This window comes from Rana temporaria, chromosome 11 (assembly GCF_905171775.1).
Source record: "Rana temporaria chromosome 11, aRanTem1.1, whole genome shotgun sequence".
NCBI lineage: Eukaryota > Metazoa > Chordata > Amphibia > Anura > Ranidae > Rana > Rana temporaria.
The window spans coordinates 39,765,473-39,788,623 of record NC_053499.1 but is presented as its reverse complement, the minus strand read 5'-3'; the positions used below and the strand labels follow the sequence as shown (position 1 = coordinate 39,788,623).

Sequence of the window (23,151 nt, the reverse complement as noted above, 5' to 3'; positions counted from 1 at the left end):
CCCCTGCCTCACCTTTGCATCAGTCGTCGTCGTCCCTCCCCCCACATCAAAGCCCATCCTCCACATCATAGCACCTTTACATAGGTGTACTCGGGTCCCCTTACATAACAACCCCCCCCCCGCCTTCCCTGCCAGCAGAACCCAATGCAAAAAGACAACTTCAGTTCAACTGGGCTGCCCATACATGGATCAAATCTTGCTGCCAGCTATGACCAGCTTCAGTGTATATTGTAGATCTCTGCTTTGATATTCCTGACCTAATGAGGATTTTTTTTTTTCCCTTAACTTTTTGGGATTCCTGGCAACAAATGACAAACTAGAACATGCCAAGTTGGCATAGGGGGAGGTTCCAGGGAGGGTGGATAGATAAATGGCTTGATTGAAATGAGAATGAAAGCGTAAATTAAATGTGCTTTTTGCTACACTGCACTAAATGTATGTCATCATTTTGCAGCATTTATTCTAGGTATGGTACTGCAATCTATTTTGATTTTAGAAGTTGGTAAATTTAGAGGATCTAGGAGAAAGTTCTGAGATTTCAAATTGATTTCCCCCCCACACATTGCTGTTGAATGGTTTTTAGATGGTCCCAACAGCATGTGTGGGGGGTATTTATTTTATTTTGGAAAATTACTTTTCTTGCAGTCCATTGAGGGACACAGGTCCCACCCTCTTTGCTTTTGATCACGCTCTCGGTACTGCTTTGCTTGCTGGTAGGATGGGGTCATCCTGTGGTGGTTTGTGTGTTTGTGTCTCCCCCTGCTTCTGTAGGCAACTGTATAACCTGACAGTTACAGTGGTTCTAAAAGTAAACGTTTTTACCTTTTTATTACTTTACCTGCATTAAGATAGTTGTACCATTTGCTGTGTCCCAGAACCCCCAAATCCTGTATCGATGCAGTCTTCTCTACTTTTCTCTCCACTCTTACAAGCTTGGCTGAGAGCAGCAGAAGCCATTGCTGCTGTCAGTCAAGGGCAGTGTGTCCAATAGATGCACATATCCAGACTCATCCACGATTCAGCATGCACATCTGCTCCCATAGCAATCGCTTGCTATGGGGGAAGACACGTAAGAGGGGGTGCAAAGATCGCTAGTGAGGGACCCCAGAAGAGGTGGTTCGGGACTGCTCTGTGCAATACAACTTCAAAGAGCAGGTGACATCATGTTTTGAAAAAATAATTGCCTTTAACAGATGCTTTAGTGATGACTTGTGGCCCTCAATGGATGCCTAGACCAGGTCCTTAAAGCGGTGGTTCACACAAAGTGAACCTCCGCTTTTTGGATCCCCCCCCCCCCCTCCAGTGTCACATTTGACACCTTTCAGGAAGAGGGGGGTGCAGCTACCTGTCTGAGACAGGTATTTGCACCACTTCCAGTTTCGGATCCCCGCAGGGAATCCAGCCTGGCATGTCACCCCCGCCCCCGGTGTCTTCTGGGAAACACTGTTCCCAGGAGAGTGGGGATCAGTGACGCCGCGCCGCGATCCTCGCGCATTCACAGTAGGGAATCGGGCAGTGAAGCCGCAAGGCTTCACTTCCTGATTCCCTCACCGAGGATGGCGACGGAAGCAGCCGAGGACCGAGTGATTGCTCAGCCTCAGCTGCTGACATCGCGGGTGCGCTGGACAGGTAAGTGTCCATTTTTTAAAAGTCAGCAGCTGCCGTATTTGTAGCTGCTGGCTTTTTAAAAAAAAAAAAAAAATGTCCGAACCTCCCGCTTTAATGGTGATAATATAAGCCTTACAGATTTTAATTGCACAAGTTTCCTTAACAATCTGTTGCAATTACTAGTGTAACCCCCTAAAAACTTGCTAAAATTCCCTAATGCATAAATATAACCTTACATTCTATAAAAAGAGCAAAAGCTTTATACATGATTAAGCAGGACACTATTCATCTTAAACTAAAGCTCAACAAATCTCAAATTTCCCAGCCACCTGCATATTTAAAGGTTAAGTGTAACAGCAATGAATAAACATTTAAAGTATATCGAATGCCCAAACTTTTAAAAGGGTTAAAACTATTGTTTTTTTTTTAACCATCTGTCTTAGGGAGATTTTCCTGTTCCATAAGACACAAAATAAGAGGGTATCGTTTTAATTTTGAGAGAGAAATCCCTTCTTGGATATTGTGTCTCTCTTCCTGTGGCAGCTCCATGTTGGATTTACCCTTCCTTTTGTTCCCGGTGACCTCCTGTGATCATGACAATTGGGGCGCATTCACAGTATGTACCGTTGGCTGCATTTTTCCTTATGGGAAAAAATACAAGCAACTGCAACAATCACCACTGCAGGCTATAACCTGCAACGTTGAATAGTCTATTCAGACAGGGCTCGGCAAGGTGGTTTTCCACAACTTATAACAATAGTTTTCTGTGTGTCCTGTTCAGACCAGAATCCTGGGTTAGGCAAGGCCATTCACTGTTCGAAAACTCTGCTGGTTTAGCGGGGACCGGCCAAGATTCAAACAGTGTATGGGCAGGCTGAAGGTAACAAGTACATTGCTCAACTGACCCAATGTTCAACCCACTGGCTGAACAAAAATAAATACTAGGTGTGTATACCATGCTTTACAAGCTGTCTAGCTGCCATCTGTGGAGACCTGTTTAGGGAAGTTACATTTTCTGGGCAGACTTGAAAAAAATGTATCCATTTACTTAAATTTGGCAGATTATAGATTGGTAAAATATAAACCATGAAACCCCATCTTTGCCTGTTTGCCTGTTTTACATGTTTGAATACATAAACAACCACAGCTGTTTAAAGGCACACAACCTGCTGTGTTTTTGCCCGTAAAATGATAATAATCATAAAGCTACCATGTGGCTTTACCTGTTGTATTGTGGCATTCCTAATGATGTTTTGATGAATTGACGATTGCTGAGGAATAAAATCACCCTTTCCCCTCTTGCTGCCTTGATGAAAATGAAATGAAGCACTCCTTCCATGCTCCTGCTTTCATGGGTGTGGGTGTTTTTTTTTTTTTTTTTTTTCTTCTTCTTAAATGGCCTTGAGCATATCTCCTTCATTCTGTAGATTGCACAGTTGGTGTGTGACAATCCCCCCCCCAAACAACTAAACAACTGTTTACTTGTTAAAAGTCCATTGTGCTTGGAATGTTTGTTTGGAGACTTTTGTTTTAATGGGAGTGGTTTGGAATGTTTGCCTAATCATGCTAAAGGTGGTCAGTCCATTTTACATTTGTTTTGTTTTACGGTTGTCAATCAAATAGAGACTAAAGCTGGCCATAGATGGATCGAATAACCGCAGATTCCTGCTGAACTGGCCAGACTTAAACTGTCTAAGGTCTATCCGTCTGGCTTTGATTGAAAACATTGATTGGGATCATCAAGCCATTCAAAATACATTTTGCAAGCCCTGTAGGCAGCAAACCTTCTCAATAGAGGGAAATCCTCGCTTATACAAATGGATGTCGAACAGCCAAGATGGCCCTGTCTGGGTTCAAAATGGTGTGTGCAGAGACTAGTCGTTTGTTTCAGGTCTCCCTTCCTTCACACTCCAGCCCTGTCCACATTGCAGGTGTTAAAAATTGGCAAGTGGACTTTAAGCTGCAAATGGCTGGTTCCTCCTCCATCTGGAGGTTTTTCACTCTTGTCTCAAATGGTGACTAAAGGGACTTTCTGGTATCTAGGTTCAACCACAAACTGGATAGGTTTGTGTCCAGGTTGATGTTCAGGCCTCAATGGAGCCTGGCATTGGTCGTAAGGTCCTCCAGGTGGCCCTAGATGCACTTTTAGTAACACATTTTGTTGCTTTTAAGTTTCTTCTTGGTGCGTCCACCATAATCCTGCTGATGTTTGAGAAGGAACTCTCATGTGTCCTGTTGTACTTGGATATTGGTTTATGGCAAGCTGAGGAAATTCTGGGAATGGGTGGGTCATGCAGGGCTGAGTCAAGCATTGCTATTTTGCCAGTGTCCAATCACTTTAAGTTGGTGCATAGCCCAGTGGTTTAAGACTAAATGATTGATTGTGTCTTTTTCCAGGAAATATATTTACACAGGAGTCAAAAAGCCTGACTTCCTATGTTCCCCACTCGCATTGCAATGCAGAGGTGTGGGAAAATGAGCAGGTCTGCTTGGTTTTTTTTTGTTTGTTTTTTCACATCAGAGCTCTCCTGAAGTCTTCATGCATTTCTTTGAACTACTACTGAGGTGCACAAAAAAATTATGAAATGTCACTTTAGAATTTCAATAAAGTTAAATGGTAATCTATGCCTTACCTTGTAAAAACGCAAGGTGGTTATTTAATTTTTTCACTCTCCCTACCTTTGCAGGTCACAACACGACATATCCACTCCTCCAGCGATGATGAGATAGAGTTTAAAGATCCAGGCTTCTCGCAAGATTCTTCCATACAGCAGGTTAGGCATAATTATAGTTTCAACGTCTATTGTGAGGTTGTCTGTTTCAAAATCATGTTTATACCAGAATACTTTTAACCCTGGGCCTAATTTTAAAACTGCCTTTTTTGAATGGGTTCTTTTTACAGTAGCTGTTGAAAGCGTGGTAAAACCACATGGGTGAGCTGTGTTTTTACTGATCCCCCCCCCCCCTTAGCTGCAAAGGCAGTGGCCTAGGAGTTAACACATGCAACGGCAGGAATTCTACCTCTGTGTTGGGCACCATCACCCACCAAACATGACCACCCCAAGTGAGTGGGGCCGCAATGCATGCGGTTGTGGCATGGTAGTGCAGCATTTAGGGGGTTGGGAAAGGTGAGATGTTTATGAAAAGCGATCCCAACATGATTCCCTTTTCAGAGGAGGCAGCAGTACTTTCTGCTAGAGTAAGCAAGCCTTAAAGCAGCAGAAAAATAAACAATGGGCCTCCCCAGCTGGTTTAATGAACTGCATACTAGCATATTGACAGACTTTCCTGTACATGGAACCTTTCAGCGCGGCGCAGGCGCTGCTGGCATCTTCACCTGGTCTACTTCCGGGTTCGCAGGCTCTGGCTGTATGAGTGGCCTGGGCTGTTATGACGTCTCACCAGTGCATGCTCGCGGGGCCCCTTGACTCAGCACGTTTATGCTGTCCCTTCAGAGTGCATGCACTGGTGATGTCACCAGCTGCATGCAGTGTTGCTATCTCCTAAACGGTGCAAGTTTCGGAGATATTCACTGTACCTACAGATAAGCCTTATTATAAGCTTACCTGTAGGTACAAGTTCAAAAATGGAGTTTAATTCCACTTTAGGAGTGATTTTATTTACATTTCATCACAAAAGCAAAAAAAGTGTATATGGTCTGTATTGGTGGTTCTAGGCCGATCCTTATGTACAAGTCTGTGTTGTATGATAAAAATGTAAACTCCAGGAATATTCTGCATTTAATGTTTACATTGGGTCAGCTTTGTTACCTGTAACTATCAATATGACACATCCAGAAGGCTGCAAGAGTCCCTAAATCCTGTTCCTGCGGTGCTGGAGAAACGTCTACTCTGGTAAAATGAATATGGGAAGTCGCTTGTTTGGCACCTCGCCATTACAAAAAGGTGTTTGGTTCAGTGAAAAAAACAATTTAGTACTGTCCATGATACTTTATTTGCACTAACATAAAAAAATTCTGAACCAGCTTTTGGGTATGTCCCCTTCAAGGTCCCAGCAGTAGTCCTTGTTCTAATTGGATGAGGTTAGATTGATTAAATCTGCCGACAGGGCTTACCCTGGGCCCATCATTATCCATACAGTGGTGCAGTATGCAGCCTACACAGGTCTAGGAAAAGAACAGAATGGGAAACCGTGGCAAGAAGGTGACGATGTCGGAAAGGGGATTGCACACCGAACAAGCAGGGAACCTCGCAGGACAAGCAAGACGCATGGGAAGGTGGCCAGAAGGTTGGAGGCAGAGAAAGGGGGAAGTAAGCGTTCGGGAGCATCAAAACTGTCTGTCATCAGCATACCAAGATGGATGGGGGGGGGGGAGGAGAGTATGAAAGGCATGAATGACACCCATGGTTCCCAGATTTTAAAGTGGATGTGAACTGGATTCATGAAACTTGAGCTGGGCACATATATCTGCAGTGTTTTATCTCTTCAAAGCACTATGTAGCTTTGTCTTGCTCCTTTTGTCTGTTATCGGCCTGATAACTTTTTACAAGCTCTCCAAGATGGGACATAGAAGTGTGTCAGGAGGTTGCTATAGATTAGCAGACTGCTAAACTATTCACAGGCAAGCTCTGCATGTGTGGGGAGAGTGTGCCTTTCCTCCAATCGGCTTTCTTGATGTATAGCAATAATCACTTTCTAAACAGTATGTAAAGGTGAAGACAGTAGCTATACATAGTAAAACTTAGGGAGCTTCATCCTTGTGTGTCATCTGAGGCTCCACACTTCACTGGGTATACGTGAGGGTTTACATCCACTTTTTAGGAACTTGACATGGGAGTTGTTGCGGATGCTGGACATCTGTTCGCAGGTCACGTGATCTCACAGCCTTAAAGGGGATGAATGTATTTTTTCCAGGCTTGGGCAATTGTTGTTTTGGCAGACAGGAATAGATGAGAGTTTCCACTGGTGAGCGAACAGACCCGGATTTGGGCAATATAAGGCAAACTAGGCTTCTTTTTTTGTGGCGGCAGATGAACAAAGTGAATAGGAGGCCAAATACAAAGGACCAAACCCCAATACGTCTAGGGCAGGGATATGCAATTAGCGGACCTCCAGCTGTTGCCTAACTACAAGTTCCATAATGCCTCTGCCTCTGGGTGTCATGCTTGTGGCTGTCAGTCTTGCTATGCCTCATGGGACTTGTAGTTCTGCAACAGCTGGAGGTCCGCTAATTGCATATCCCTGGTCTAGGGCATGTCCACCATGTGTGCACATCACCCTGATGGCCATAACCCTGGAAACAGCGGTCCCTGTAGGACTGATTGGCATGGGCAATGTGGGCAGGGACCCAATACCAATGTAGAAGCACCTTGTATGCTGACTCCAAGGGGACTGTATTAAATGAGCATTTGGCAACAGAAGACTAGGTTGCAACACATTATCGGAATGGGAGAGGTGCCAAGCGAGTAACTTCCTGTGTTCAATACCAGATGGGGGAAATCTCTCCAGCACTGACATGGAAAAGCAGGTCTGGTTTGTGGCACAGACTACTACGGTGATTTTGAGACCCCCCTCCCCGCAGCCCTCCTGAGGATGTGACATATTGGTAAGCTGGCCCAATGTACATTTTAAAAACATGTTTATTTCCTAGGGTTCAAATTTTTAAAATATGTAGGTACTGACAGAAAAACTTAAAAGCACAAAGTTCTGTCCTGTTAAAATCCTAAATTAAATTGCACTAATTTTGATATTTGAAAAAACTGCTTGGTGCTACTACATTTTGTGAATGTGGTGCAAACCGCACTGCTTTGCTTTATCAGACAACAATTGCGTCTCATTACAATTATGCCTTAAAGTGGTTAAAAAAAAATGCCTACAATCAGCGCCCTCCCAAATACCTACCTGAGCCCTCTCGATCATCGCTGCCCCCTCTCTTCTCAGGAGGACTCCTATGCAGGAGCCATTGGCTGCTGTCAATCAAATCCTGTGAGGGGGCAGGGGCGAGTTGTAGACAAACCGACCAGCTCGGAAGTGCACCTGCACAAGTGCCCCCATAGAAAGCGGCTTGTTGTAGGGGCACTCAGTAGAAAGGAGGAACCTAGATCGCTGGCGGGGGACCCCAGAAGAGGAAAACCATTGCGCAGGTAGGTATAACTAATAAATGTTTGCGTTTAAAGTAACTGTAAAACGGATTTCATTTTTTAACGACTAAAGATTTAGTTGGAAGTCTTAAAACCCATACTAGATTATTTTTCCCCTGTACTAAGGTTGTCAACAGTGCTGTACTTTATGGATCATGTGATCCAGTGTGGGGCACAGGCAGGAATATTTAGTTAAAATGGACAACCTACATATAGCTGCCAGATTGCACATGACCTTAGTGCTAGTTTTTAGTGACACGATTTTTGTTAGTGTAAAGGTACGTTGTTTTTTTATGTTGATTTCCACTGTTCGTAATGCTTCCCTGATTGTCAAAAGGACCTATGTTTTTGAGTGTCTTTATTCCAATCTGGTTTTAAAGCTAAACTCCAAAATAAAGAGATATTGTGTAAATGCAAGTCATATGTATTTTTATTTGAATCTGTGTGCTTAGTGTGTGTCTTCCAGGCCTGTGCAATAATCCAATGTAAAAGATTACATTTGTACAGGAGCTTCCTGTAATAAAAATCAGTCCCTGCCGTGCGCTTTCCTTGTGCAGGAGAATTTATCTTGTTTTTGCCCCCTCATGTAGGTCTTTGTAGGCAGCCTAAAGTGCGTGGGCCTGCTGGGTCCCTCCTACAGCTGTGGAGCACAGTGATAATGCTTTATTAACCTAAAGATGCACACAATAGATTGATAGCATGTTGTGGCTATTAATATATTTAAATACAGTTGTGCTCAAGTTTGCCTACCCTTGGAGAATTGGTCATATACAATATGTATCTTTTTTTTTTTTTTATTAATTTTTTTATAGAAAATGAGTGAACAGACAAAACGCATTTCTTTTAGTTCTTATAGGATTCGTATTCAGCAGTAGGCCATAACAGAATGTCACGATCATAAAACATGGCAGCAAGTAAACAAATGAAATTACCCCTGTTCAAAAGACTGCATATCCTTAGTTCTTAATACTGTGCATTGTCCCTTTAGCATCAGTGACACCATGCATTCTTTTGTAATTACCGTATTTATCGGTGTATAGCACGCATAGGCGTATAGCACGCATAGGCGTATAACACGCACCCTAACTTTAAGAGGAAAGTTTCAGGAAAAAAACTATCCACAGCCCCCTGGGTATAACACACAGGCACAGTTTACCCTCTATTTTCAAGGTAAAAAAGTGAGTGTTATACGCCAATAAATACAGTAGTTGTCTATATGAGGCTCTGAATTCTTGCAGGTGGTATAGCTGCCCATTTGTCTTGGCAAAATGCCTCCAGGTCATGCAGTCTTTGGTAGTCTTGCATGAACCAACATTTAAATCTCCCCAGAGTGGCTTGTTGATATTATTCAGACTGTGAAGGCCACTCCAGAACATTCATTTTTTCTGCTGTAACTACTGGAAGGTCAACTTGGCGTTTTGTTTAGGGTTATGTGCCGGAAAGTACAAGAGCATGTGCCGGAAAGTACAAGAGCATCCTATGCGCAGATTTGGTGCAGAAGAATGCAAATGGTCTGCCAGTATTTTTTGAGAACATGCTTTCATCTTTCCATCAATTTTGGCAAGATTCCCGGTGCCTTTAACACTCGCAAACACCCAAAACACATGTGAGCTATCACCATGCTTCACATTGGGGATGGTATTCTTAACCACTTGACGACCACCCACGGTACACAGACGTCATTACTTTGACACTAAATGTGGTTGTTATGTAAGCAGCTAGCTGCCATAACCCCGGCATCCTCATGTTCTGTGGGCAATTGTCTACAAAATAAGTGGTCTCATCGGTGCATTCGCCGCAAGATTACTCTTTTTAGAGGTGGCAGGTGAGGTGCACGCCACTTTCCTGGGTGTTTCTGTGCTTACCGGAGAGATTGGTAATGGCGGATATAATCCAATCTGCTGGAGGGATGGACAGGAAGTCAAATGTGGGCAAGATGGCTGCCACTCGACTCTCTGCCCTTGGAGGACTGGAGCGACGTCGGACGTCACTTTCGCCTCGGCCTTAAAGGGCTGACTTATGTTTTTTGTTTTTTTTACAGTAAATGAGAGCTGGGATCTTTGACCCCCAGATCTCTGAGGAACTGTAAAGGATTTTTTAAAATCCTTGTAATAGGAATAAAAGTGATCAAAAAAGAGGTAAAAAAAAAAAATTTAAATCGTCCTGTGTCTCCATGCTCACGCATATGCTCGCAATCTCGCGGCGAATCCGCTGTGGAGACTGCCGTTATCGTTTACAGGACCGCTCACACTAAAGATGGATACCTCGGTTGTGGCAGCAGCTGCTGCCGTTACCGAGATATCCATCTTTAAAAACAGGACGTCTTTTGGACATGGGGCGGTGGGCAAGTGGTTAAAGTGGTTAATGCTAGGCCTTGACTCCTCGCCCAAGCATACTTATGGTTGTGAAGCTATGAGGCATGTCAAGATGTCTGGCATATTGTAACCAGACACTTTTCTTGTTTTTTGTACAGCTAATTTTTCTTTGAGTATTGTGCTCCCTAAAACACCCACACCATCTTTTTCCAGAGCATGCTTTAAAACTTTTTTTTGGAATGGTCAGTCATATTTTCAATATTTACAAATTCTGCCAGGGTACGCAAACTTTTGAGCACAAACATGGTTGTGGGGCTGGCATTCAGCTTTAAGCTTCAGTTATCTTTTACTTTTTTTAAATCAAACCTGCACAAGGGGAGGGAGGGCTTAGTCATCTGGGGTGAATGTTAAACCGTTTTTATGAATATGAAACAACGGTCATTGAGACATTTCCCAGCCTGCATCTGACTTTATGAAAGAGCTTCATTTGGCTGGATTTTGTATTTGTTTTTAAATGGCCCAATTAATTTTCTTTTATCTTGGCCAGCGAACTATGGTTCACCATTGTTAAAATGCTTGCTACATATCGTACTTATGCAAAAACATTACTCCTTCGGGTATTGCATATATAATGGAAGACATTTTCACCAGTGTAGAAGCACCTTTTTCAAAGTATTTTCAGGAACAGTTTAGAATACATGTTATACCACTATTGTTGGTCCTGGGATTGCCAGGCCTTTTCTGATTATCAGATGCAACAAATGACGTCCAATTTTATTGACCAGTTTGGCTTCAACGATGAGAAGTTTGCTGACCAAGATGACCTTGGGAAGTGAGTATGACGACTTCTTGTGGTTTTTAACATTTTGCTATTTGTGTCTGCTGGTGATTTTTCTAAATACACCTAGTCTTTCATTCTGTTTTTTTGTGATCACAGCACAATAACCTATCAGTTTGCTTGGGATTAATTGGGCTTTCACGCAAAAAACTAATTTTTGTGAAACACAAATCTGTTAACCATAATTCTGGGGGCACAATATTACTCTAATTTTCCTTCTTCTTTAGATTTTTTCTTTTCTGGAGTTGGTGGTGGGTAGTACTTCTATTTAAAAAATGTCACCCAATGGGTAGCCAGTGTTCAAGTATCACGTGAACATTATGCTGTCGCTGTTGTACTGGTCAGTGTTGCCATGATTTTGTAAAGTTTTTAAACTGGTTTTCCACTCCCTCAGCCCATTGGGTCATTACATGTACTGCCTGCCACAGTTTGCTGTGCGATAGCATGTACATCTCCCATGATTAAATGGCAATATGCATGCCCCACTTAATCTCTATTGTACCCCCCCCCCCCCCCTCCTGGTTTTACAGTACCAGTGCTGCTGCTTTGCCTCTGTGAATTTTCTTGAGGAAAAACTGCTTTATCAGTTTCTTATCTACACGTTCCTCTGAGTTAGAGCTGTAGCTGGCTGTTCCGTACCATGGCACGATATGTGCATTAAAATCAGCTGTTAATTATTTTTATGCATACAATTTTGTCATTTTACAGTGTCTCATTTGATCGTGTCTCAGACATTAACTTCACTCTCAACGCAAATGAAAGCGTGAGTATTGAACAAATCGTCGCATCCTGGTACTTTGTGTTCATGTTTTGTGCATGTTGGTGTGTTTTTCACCTTTGCTTGCTGAAAAGTCTAACTTGCCATGTTGTAAAACCAAAAAATGCTAAATGAAAACAATGGGAAACCGCGGCAATACCGCCCACAATGCGCCTCTGTAGAGGCGCATTGCGGGCGGTATTAACCCTTTATCTGCCGCTACCGGGGGTTAATACCGCACCGCTAGCGGCTGATTCCCGCGGCAATCCCGGCGGGATAGCGCCGCTATTTTTAGCAGCGTTATACCGCCACCGCGGCTCCCGCCCCAGTCTGAAAGGGGCCTAACACTGAGATCTGCAAACCCCTGGAGGTGACCATGTAAAGTTATTGACACCCCCAGATCGGATCGCAGAGCCAACTGCCAAATGATGCAGGAATCGGATATCAACACCTAGCGATCTGATTCCAGTGTGGACCAAAAAAGGTTCCTGCACCATTTTGGCATACAGTTTGTATGGCTGAGTTTACATCACACAGACATTGCATGTGATCTGCCCAGCATTGTGACTCACATGCGATGTCTGTCATTGCACAAGTGTGAACCCAGCCTTAGACTGCACTAAGACTTCTACTGTGGGTAAACGTATGCGTTTAAAGGCGGCACATTCAAATGGGCCACCAACAGACCATAAAATATGCACCTGCACTTTTCCCAAGCAATCGTATTACAAGGCACTGTAGTTTAATGCTCTTTTTTACCGGTGTGCATCCATTTAGTGCATTGGGGTGCATGAACAACCATACAAAGGGCCATGCATGGTGTATTTTTCTGAAGGTACCTCCCCCAGGCATCAGTCCCTTCCATTAGGACATCAGTGTGAAAAATGCAGCTCTTAAACAAAACACTTGTGTACTTTTATTTCTCCAAGTCATCTAATGGCTTCCCATTCATTATTTTTTTGTTTAGGCCAACATCGCTTTGTTTGAAGCTTGCTGCAAGGAGAGGATACAGCAGTTTGATGATGGTGGATCAGATGAGGAAGATATTTGGGAAGAAAAAAATCTTGCATTCACACAAGATACTCAAAGAAGATCCAGGTGCATAACAGTTTATAACTTCCCCATTCATGGTGGTCTTGCAGAGCTTTGGGTTTTGCTTTTATCTTATACCCATAATTGTGAAAATTTGGCATATAAAATATAATTGCAAACGAATTTGCAGTTTATGGGTTTAAAGACTTATGAGCCAGAATGGCCAGAGTTCCTGTGATTGAGGTTCAATCAAATGTGCCTTATTGATGGGTGTATTTTTTTTTTTTTTTTAATATATATCCATTTTTGCTGCGCCGCTGAATAAGACTGGCTTACCAAGGATCTCCACGTGATAAACGGCCCCATGCTGGGTCTACAGCTGCTGCTGTGGAACCTTCCTTCTTGCGTGGTCATAAGGAATGTACTGCATAAAACACAAAAACACAATGGGCCTAATGGTGTATTCTAAAAAAAATTCTGTGCAGTGAATTTCTATATTTATTGCCTTTCCCCTTTTTGGATTTAGTATAGCTAAAAGCTTAGTACGGAGTAACAATGATATTCATTCATTTAGCGTTGCCTTAAAGTAGAAGTCCAGCATGGGGTTTCTCCTCCTGGGTCACAAGAGTGCAATTGGTTTTGCAGTCCTGAGACCTGTGTTCAGCAGAATGGTCTGGTCTGACGTCGCCAAGATCAGTCCAGGCACCACGTCTGGGTCTGCCAGGTGCCTGGACTGATGGCAGTTCAGCCTCCCAGCAAGGTGCTGAGACTACTGCTCCCCCGCCCCTCCACAGCTCAGTGCTCTAGTGAGCGTGGAGGAGCAGAGCTGCTGATTGACAGGCAGCATTTCTCCATCGATTGATTCTCAGTGAAGAGGTGGTGGGGGACAGTTGCTGCATCCACCTAGGTAAGTAAGATTAGCCAATTAAAATGTGCATTTTGATACATTGTAGGATACACAGGTAATTGTAGAATTGTGTGTGTTTTTTTTTTTTTTAACATGCCTTGTGTTAATACAGCTCAGGAAGCACAGACAGTGAAGAGAGTACAGATTCTGAGGAAGAGGACTCTGTTAAACAGGGATTATTTGAATCAAGCACAGTCAACCAAGAAGATAAAATGGACGTGGATGCTAATGAAGGCAAGTCTTATGAATTTACAGTTTTGCATGTTATACTGTGGCATTTTTTCCTCCCAGCAATTTATCAGGTTTTAATGTCAGATAATCTAAAATTGGTCGTTAAAGGTAAACTTCACTTGAAAATCAGAGCTTGCAGCAATGTATGCTGTATGGCACCAGTCTATCCTGTATTTTGGTTCACTGTGGTACAAGTCTCTATATGGGCCCAATTCACGCCTGCACATTTGTGTTTTTGAAACGCGGTAAGGAAGGCATGTCACGTTTGTGGTAACATTAACGGCACTGCAGATGTGTGTTTTGCCACGTTCAAAAACACAAAATGAATGCGGCAAAAAGCTACATGAGCTACTTACTGCATTTGTTGCGTGTTTGGCAGGGCACATTACAATAGTTTCCCTGACATGCAGAGCGACGAAGGGAAGCTGCTGTGATGGTCCTGTACTGGTGTTCTGATTCCCCCCGCCTCCCCTTGTGCCTCATCCACCCTAAGTGGTGTCACCTACAAGCGCCTCAGATATGGGGGGGGCGCGTGTCAAGGAACAGCGCAGATACTTAGGATTTTGCGCCTCCTGTACATGCAAAGCAGCACAAGGAATAATTTAATGATTTATGGTTAACTAGGTGGGGACACAATCTACCCATCGCCTGCGATTGACAGAATGCAGCAGAACTTGATTGGGGGGATCATAAAAATGCAAAACGTGTTAAATGCACTGCAGTTACATTACAAATGCATGTAAATGTGCAAGCAGAACTGCACACTGAACACAAAGGTGGTATAAAGAAGTCCCCCCAAATGAAGTGACTATCAGCAGGGGGTTAAAATTTCTACTGCCTAATGTAGTTTACCTGAAGCAAAAAATGGAATTCTATGCAAAACTAGCTTTGATTAGTTGCTTTTGTTCGAACATATTTAATCACTTGCTATCTGTTTCTATTTTTTAGCAAGCAATTGGCCAGCAACCTTTGATATCCCAATGGAAACTGCACATGTAGCCAATTTAGATTCAGTGGGATCAGATGTGTGGAGCACAGAAGAGCCATTGTCTACAAAAGAAACGGGCTGGGCCTCATTTTCTGAATTCACATCCTCGGTTAGGTAATTATATTTTACAGTTTCTATAATGCCTTTCCTAGAAGGAAATGTGTCTTACAGCAGGAAATACAAGCTAAAACGGTCTTTTTTTTTTGCTCTTTCATTTGAATTCTAAAGCAGCCTTAGGGGGCCAGTTCACACCAGATGCAGTTCCGTGCAGTTACGTTTTTTTCTGCACCAATAGTCAGTTCCGGTCAGTTTCTGCACCGGAAACTGATTGCATGGTGTGAACTAGAGCCATTGTAATACATGGAAAACACTGCATGCATTTTTAGTACAGGAGAATGCGCATGGAACTGCATCTGGTGTGAACTGGCCTTTAAAGCGTATTAACGCACATGTAGCTTTAATGAGCATTTTGAATACAACAGTATTACGACAGTACAGGCATTTATTTTGTCAGGTAACGCTCCTCAGACACCCTGTGAGATAAAGGCTAAAATGGGAAATTATCATGTTTTGATGCTTTGTAATTGCATCCTAAATGAACTAAACACTATAGGTGTGTTTACAGTACATATATATAATGAGGTACAGCGCTAAGTGAAAAAACGTGATGAACTAATTGTAAATAAAATTTAGATAAATGGCTAAACAAGAGTTAAACCAAATATGCCAAATAGATACAAAATAAATATGTACATAAAAAGATAAATGAAAACTGTGAAAAAGTTCCAAAATTTGGTGAATGGAAAGCCAAAACAGGGCAGAAAGTCCATATACTGTGATTCACATTGGTGCATATAGGTTGAATGTGTAAAGAGATATCATCTTCCAACAAGAGGACACCCAAATAGTGATAATGTAGTCTCCTTACCAGAGGTGGATGACCGTTATTACAGCGGTCTCTCTAGGCGTTTTTAGGCAAAGTCTCCAAACTAGACTCACTCCAGATGGTCGTTTAAAGCATAGGGTGATGATTCAATGTCTCATGAAATGACAAACGGAAAAGGCCCCATAGTATAATAACATTTAAAAAGTGGTTTATTCCCTACAGGTGCGGGCTGTACTCCGTATACCCCTACTGTTGATACTACTGTTTCCATTTACATGTGTACCAGTTGCTGTACTTTGTAAATGCACGGTATTTTCTCTATGTTTGGCTTTTCTTCTGTTTTCTATTTTCTGAACAAAACAATAAAAAAATTATATTTGGGGGGGGGGGGAGAAAGTGGTTTATTCAACTAAATGGTTGCACTTACACTTAAGCTGAAAAAGTCTCGCAGTGAGTGTAAACATGGAGGTATGCGGCTTCTCCTGTCCGCTGGGCTCCGTAGCTGTGTAACTCTGTGTATAGAACGTGATGACGTCGACTCACGGAGTTACACAGCCACGGAGCCCAGCGGACAGGAGAAGATTCCCTCCATGTTTACACTCACTGTGAGACTTTTTCAGCTTAAGTGTAAGTGCAACCATTTAGTTGAATAAACCACTTTTTAAACGTTATGCTATGGGGCCTTTTTGGTTTGTCATTTCATGAGACATTGAATCATCACCCTATGCTTTAATTAAACGACCACCTGGAGTGAGTCTAGTTTGGAGACTTTGCCTAAAAACGACCGTTTGGAGTGAGTCTATTTGGGAGACTTTAACCACTTGCTTACTGGGCACATAAACCCCCTTCGTTCCCAGGCGAAATCTCAGCGTCCGGCACTGCGTCGCTTTAACTGACAATTGCGCGGTCGTGCGACGTGGCTCCCAAACAAAATTGGCGTCCTTTTTTCCCCACAAATAGAGCTTTCTTTTGGTGGTATTTGATCACCTCTGCGGTTTTTATTTTTTGCGCTATAAACAAAAAAAGAGCAACAATTTAAAAAAAATATATATTTTTTTTACTTGTTGCTATAATAAATATCCCAATTTTTTTTTTAAAAACTATTTTTTTTCTCAGTTAAGGCCGATACGTATTTTTCGACGTATTTTTGTAAAAAAAAAAAAAAAATCGCAATAAGCGACTGGTTTGCGCAAAAGTTATAGCGCCTACAAAATGGGGAACAGAATTATGATTTTTTTTTATTATTTTTCTTTTTTTACTAGTAATGGCGGCGATCTGCGATTTTTATTGGGACTGGGATATTGCGGCGGACGTATCGGACACTTTTGACACAAATTTGGCGCCATTCACATTTATACGGCGATCAGTGCTATAAAAATGCACGAATTACTGTATAAATGTGACTGGCAGTGAAGGGGTTAACACTAGGGGGTGAGGAAGGGGTTAAATGTGTAGCCTGGGTGTGTTATAACTGTGTGGGGGGAGGGGGGTGACTGGGGGAGGTGACCGATGCTGTGTCCCTATGTACAAGGGACACAGATCGGTCTCCTCTCCTCTGACAGCACGTGGAGCTCTGTGTTTACACACAGAGCTCCACGTCCCTGCTGTCACCTGCCGTGTCACCGACGATCGCGTGTACCCGGCGGACATCGCGGCCGCCAGGTACACGCATCGGGTCTTCGGCGATGCGTCGGGACAGTTTTTACCCGCCGCGCGCCACTGGGTGGCGCGCGCGGGTAATGCACATAAAGGCCGTTTTTAAACGGCCACTTGGCACTTGAGAGCCGCGCTGCGGACGTATTTCGTCTATAGCGCGGATCTCAAGTGGTTAAATCCCTGTGCCTAGAGAGACCGCTGTAATAACGGTCATCCACCTCTGGTAAGGAGACTATATTATCACTATTTTTGGTACTGGCAGCTTTTTATCCAAATATAATTTTGGGACTCTCTCATGTTTATACACTTATCGTTTAGCGCAGTGTTTTTTCCTTGTTTGGAAAAAAAAAGTGTGTGTGTGTGTGTGTGTGACGTTTATGGCATGCTTGTGGTGCTTTTCAGTAGAAATGAATGGAGGCAGTTGCAAAGCGTCAGTGCCTTCCAAACTCTACATGCAGCGTTATTTTTGCCTCACCACAATGCTAAACCTGGAATGTGAACACCTCCATCTGCTACTTAATAATAATATTATTATTATAATAATTAATATTAACAATTTTGGGAGCCATTGAGATGCGTTTGGTAGGCATTAAAAATGCGACCCACCTGCCTATTTCCAATGTCTGTGTGGGAAAGCCCTTTAAAGGAATGCAGCATCTCTCTACTTTAATTGAAGGACACGTCGCAAGGCTGACATTGCTGACCTCTCCTAAATACACTCACCGGACACTTTTTACGTACACCTGTTCAATTGCTAATCTGCCAATCACATGGCAGCAACTCAATGCATTTAGACATCTAGATATAGTGAAGACGACTTGCTGAAGTTCAAACTGGGTATCAGAATGGGCAAGGAAGGGTATTTAAGTGACTTTGAATGTGGCATGGTTGTTGGTGCCAGACAGGGTGGTCTGAGTATTTCATTAACTGCGGATCTTCTGTGATTTTCACGCATCAGCCATCTCTAGGATTTAGCGTACGGGCCAAAAAAGAAAATATCCAGTGAGCAGCAGTTGTGGTTGGTGTTTAGTGAAAATTTCTTGAGGGGAATGGGCGGACTGGTTTGAGATAATAGAAAGGCAACAGTAACTCCAATAACCCCTTGTTACAACCAAGGTATGCAGAATACCATCTCCTGAACGCAGAACACATCAAACCTTGAGGCTGGGTTCACACCTATGCTAATTGGATGTGGGTTTCCTCCCACATCCAAAACGCATAGCAGGAGATTGTGGCTCTATACACACCGGTGTAGTGCCACATTCCGCTCCCTATCACAGAATGCTCCGGAAGTGACGTTTTGTCACCGCCATCTTGCTACACCCCACACTCATGCACAGTAATGATAGAGTATGAAGGGGGCAAGCGGACATCTTGTTGCACCCACCGGAGTTTTAGATTTCACAAGTATTTTCAACACAAATCTGAGCTTATATGCTTAAATACAGTATTTGGAAATCCGACGGACTGTTTACATGTTGAATTTTAAACGCAGCAGCAAACCTGCTGACCTTACGTGGTTGCTAATGTGACAGAACACCTCTGATTGTCACATTTAACATGTAAACAGTCCATCGAATTTACAAACACTGTATTTAAGCATATAAGCTCCGTTTTGTGTTGAAAATACTTGTGAAATCTAAATCTCCGGTGGGTGTAAGAAGATGGCCGCTTGCCCCTTCTCACTCTATCATTACTGTGCAATGGTGTGGGGTGTAGCAAGATGGCGGCGGCGGAACGTCACTTCTGGAGCAATTTGTGATGGGGAGCAGAATGTGACGATACACCAGTTCATACATCCCTGCATCGCCTTTGGTGCGAATTGCACAGAAGTCAGTCTTCCATTTTCAGGTCCGCATTCAGCCAAAAATTCGGACTGAAATCGAACCGGAATGGAGACGCACTGGACTCCTGCTGTGAGCCAAAGCGTGCTGCGGTTTTAACGCAGCCTGAAGCAGAAGAACAGGCTAAGAACAGGAGACGGAGGCTACAAAATTTGCACAGGGTCACCAAAATATAAGATTAATTTCAGCTACTACATTTTAGATGGTAGGGTCATAATTTGGCGTAAACATGAAAGCATGGATCCATCTTGCCTTGTATCATCAGTTCAGGCTGGTGGTGTGGTGGTGTAATGGTGTGGGGGATATTTTCTTGGCACAGTTTGAGCCCTTTAGTACCAATTGAGCGTCATTTAAACTCCCATGGCCTACCTGAGTATTGTTGCTTTCCATGGCCATCCCTTTATGACTACAGTGTACCCATCTTCTGATGGCTCCTTCCAGCAGGATAATTAACCATGTCACAAAGCTCAAATCATCTCGCCACTGGTTTGACAATGAGGTCACTGTACTCCAATGGCCTCCACAGTCACCAGATCTTATCCAATAGAGCACCTTTGGGATATGGTGGAACAGGAGATTCGCTTCATGGATGTGCAGCTGACAAATCTGCAGCAACTTTTGTGATGCTATTCCAATGTGGACCAAAATCCTGAGGAATGCTTCCAACACCTTGTTGAATCTATGCCACAAAGGATTACAGCAGTTCTGAAGGCAAAAGGGATCCAACCGGTTACTAGCAAGGTGTACTTAAAGCAGAGTTCCACCCAAAAATTGAACTTCTCCGTCCGGATTTCTCCCTCCTCTTCCGTGTCACATTTGGCACATTTCAGGGGGGAGCAGATGCATGTCTAATACAGGTATTTGCTCCCACCTCCGGCGGAAGATCGCCGCAGTATCTGTGACAATCTACACCATGTCCAGCACCCCCTCCGTCTAGCCCCCCGCTGTCTTATGGGAGACACACAGGTCCCAGAAGACAGCAGGGACCACTCATAACGCACAGCGTTATTCGCGCATGCGCGAACGGGCTGTAAAAAGCCGCAAGGCTTCACTTCCTGATTCCCTTACTGAAATTAATGGCCCCTCCACCCGGTGCCGAGGGAAAGTTTGGCTTCGGCAGAGGACAACGTGGGCGCCCTGGACAGGTAAGTGACCTTATAATAAAGTGGAACTTCTGCTCATCGAAACTGAGTGTCCTCTCCGTGGGTAGTGCGTCACTTCCTGCCCCCGCCGTTGTGTTCTGGGAAACGCACGGCTCCCAGAACACAGCATGGACCAGTGAGGACTGTGCTGTGTGACTCGCGCATGCACCGTAGGGCATCGGGCAGTGAAGCCGGAATGATTTACTTCCTGATTCCCTCACCGAAGATGACAGTGGGGGCAGCAGATAGACGAGCGATTGCTCGTCTTCTGCTGCAGACGTCACTGGACTCCAGGACAGGTAAGTGTCATGTTATTTTTATTTTTTTGGGGCGGTACTCTGCGTTTCAATTGGCTGGTGAGTGTATATTGCATGTGTGTTGCAAGCTGACTCCTTTCCTGCTGAATTCAATTCCGAACAATTATGCAGATATGAGGTTCTGACTTGGGCTTTATGTGCACACACTAGGTTGACCGCTGGGTGCAGAAAAACGCGGCAAAATCTCAGATTTTTGCCACGTTTTGCAGATGGCGGTCAAAACTTTCCCATCCTAAAAATCTAACCCTTAATTGCAAGAGTTTTTCCAACATATTGGAGCCAAATGGTTAGTATAATGGCAACACAATTTCCATTCTTTGGTTTCTCGTGGGCTACATTAAAACATTTGCACTTTTAATGAATGAACTGCTTTCTCCCTACCCCTAGAGCGAGTCCAGTGATGGTGAACCTGGACACCCCAGATGTTTTAAACTACATTTCCCATGATTCTCAACTATACTGCAGAGTGCATGAGCATCATGGGAGATGTAGTTCCAAAACATCTGGGGTGCCAGGGTTCACCATCACTGCGACATGTGTAAATGTATTATGTGATGCTGTTATCAGTGTGTTGCAAACAGCCCTCTATTTATCCCTAAACACTAGAGTGGTTTCTTTTATTTTATTTTTTGGTTATCCCTGGCGAAACTTTAATCCTCCTAAAATGTGCTTTTATCAAGCAGACGTAAAAGTGTTTGTAAATCTGTAGAGTAATGGAAATGTTCTTTTGATAGTGCAAAGGAAACGGCAAGAAGTAATTCTCCAGTTGAAATGGAAACCAGTACAGAGCCAATGGATCCACTGAGTGTCAATACCTCTGCACAAACTGAAAGTAAGTGATGTTTTGAACTTTAAAATACAAGTTTACAATTGTTACAAATACTGGCCTAGTACCCTTCAATAGCATCTTTAAAGCGGGAGTTCACCCAAAAAGCAACTTTCTGCAGTTAGATCCAGCATACTGCTGACATCTGCAGTATGCTGGTCTTTTTTTTTTTTTTGGTACTTATCGTTTTAGCAGTATTTCTTCTATGGCTCCGAGCGGGGAATCCTGCAGGGAATGGGCGTTCCCGAAGGCAAGCAAGTTGATTGACGGCCTTCGATAGCGCGTCACGGCTTCCGAAAATAGCCGAGGTGACACTTGGCTGTTTACGGCGCCTGCGGGGCAGAGCTGACTGCGCAAGCGCCATAAATTGCGAGTGTCACTCGTGTGTATTTTCGGAAACCGTGACGCGCTATCGAAGGCTGTCAATCAACTTGCTTGTCTTCGGGAACGCCTATACCAGGAAGTAATCCCCACTCGGAGCCATAGAAGAAATACTGCTAAAACGATCAGTACCAAAAAAAAAAAAACCTGCATACTGCAGATGTCAGCAGTATGCTGGATCTAACTGCAGAAAGTTGATTTTTGGGTGAACTCCCGCTTTAACTAGCCCCCTCCATCCACCATGGTGTACATACTTCTGCTGACAAAAGCAGCCTCTTGGATTGACAGCATGTTCAGTGCAAATATAGTATTGGACTTGCTATGCCTGCTCATTGATGTCCCATTAACTAAAAGGATCAGACTTGTACTGCGGGAGTAATAATCTCTCCAGATCTATAAGAAGTTTGTGTACATGGCCATTCCAGCATTAAACGTTTACTTGATAAACTGTAGATCATTTTCATTTTTCTAAATTAAAATCCTAAACATGTTCTACTTGCCATTGCAGAAATCGGCCCGAAGCCAACTTTTTAGGGGTCCCCCGCCGGTGCACCGGGGCAAAACTATTTGGCGAGTGCCCTCATGGCAAGACTCTTTCCGTGGGGACATCTGTGAATGCTCGCTTCTAAGCTGCCTAGTCTGTGTTTGACACAGACTGGGCGACTTGGCCCTGCCCCATCGTCGCAGCATTTTATTGACGGCAGGGCGCTAATGGCGGCTGCTGCTATCCATCTGTCAAATGAGAAGAGACCGCAGCAAGAGCTGCTGCTCTTGTGCACGTCACTGGATTGGGCTCAAGTAAGAATGAGTGAGTGGGGAGCTTGGTGGCTCCTGCAGAACAAAGATAGAGAGATTTTATTTATATATATATATATATATATATATATATATATATATATATATATATATATATATATATATATATATATATATATAATATATATTTTTAACCTTCCTGCATAGAATGCGTTAAAGCGGAGTTCCGCCCAAAAATGGAACTTCTGCTCTCCGGATTCCTGTCTAATGCAGGTATTTTCTACCACTTTGACAAAAGATTGCTGCAGTAGCCAGCGATCTTTGCCATGTATGGCCCCTCCTCTGTCCCCCACTGTCTTCTGGGAGACGCACGGAACCGCGCAGCACGACTCGCACAATGGGGAACCAAGCTGCAAGACTTCACTTCCTAATTCCCTTACTTAAGATGCCGGGAGCCAAGGGACGGTCTGCTTTGGGTGAGGACATTGTGGGCACCCTGCACAGGTCAGTGTCCTTATTTTATGTCGGCAGCTACAGCATTTGTAGCTGCTAACTTTATTTATTTT

General features: G+C 43.5%; 1 protein-coding gene across 6 annotated transcripts in view; it reads left to right on the top strand.

The window, feature by feature from the left end:
* PPP6R3 (protein phosphatase 6 regulatory subunit 3) overlaps positions 1-23,151 on the top strand; it is a 99,032-nt gene that overhangs the window by 63,306 nt on the left and 12,575 nt on the right. For 2 of the 6 annotated variants that reach the window (XM_040328380.1, XM_040328381.1), the window contains exons 16-22: positions 4,296-4,382; positions 10,810-10,856; positions 11,571-11,625; positions 12,587-12,717; positions 13,671-13,792; positions 14,738-14,891; positions 21,357-21,454. In XM_040328380.1, the coding sequence (XP_040184314.1) occupies positions 4,296-4,382; positions 10,810-10,856; positions 11,571-11,625; positions 12,587-12,717; positions 13,671-13,792; positions 14,738-14,891; positions 21,357-21,454 (694 nt within the window). Of the gene's footprint in view, positions 1-4,295; positions 4,383-10,758; positions 10,857-11,570; positions 11,626-12,586; positions 12,718-13,670; positions 13,793-14,737; positions 14,892-21,356; positions 21,455-23,151 lie in introns of all 6 variants that reach the window. The other 4 variants (XM_040328378.1, XM_040328382.1, XM_040328376.1 and 1 more) reach the window with 2 other exon arrangements.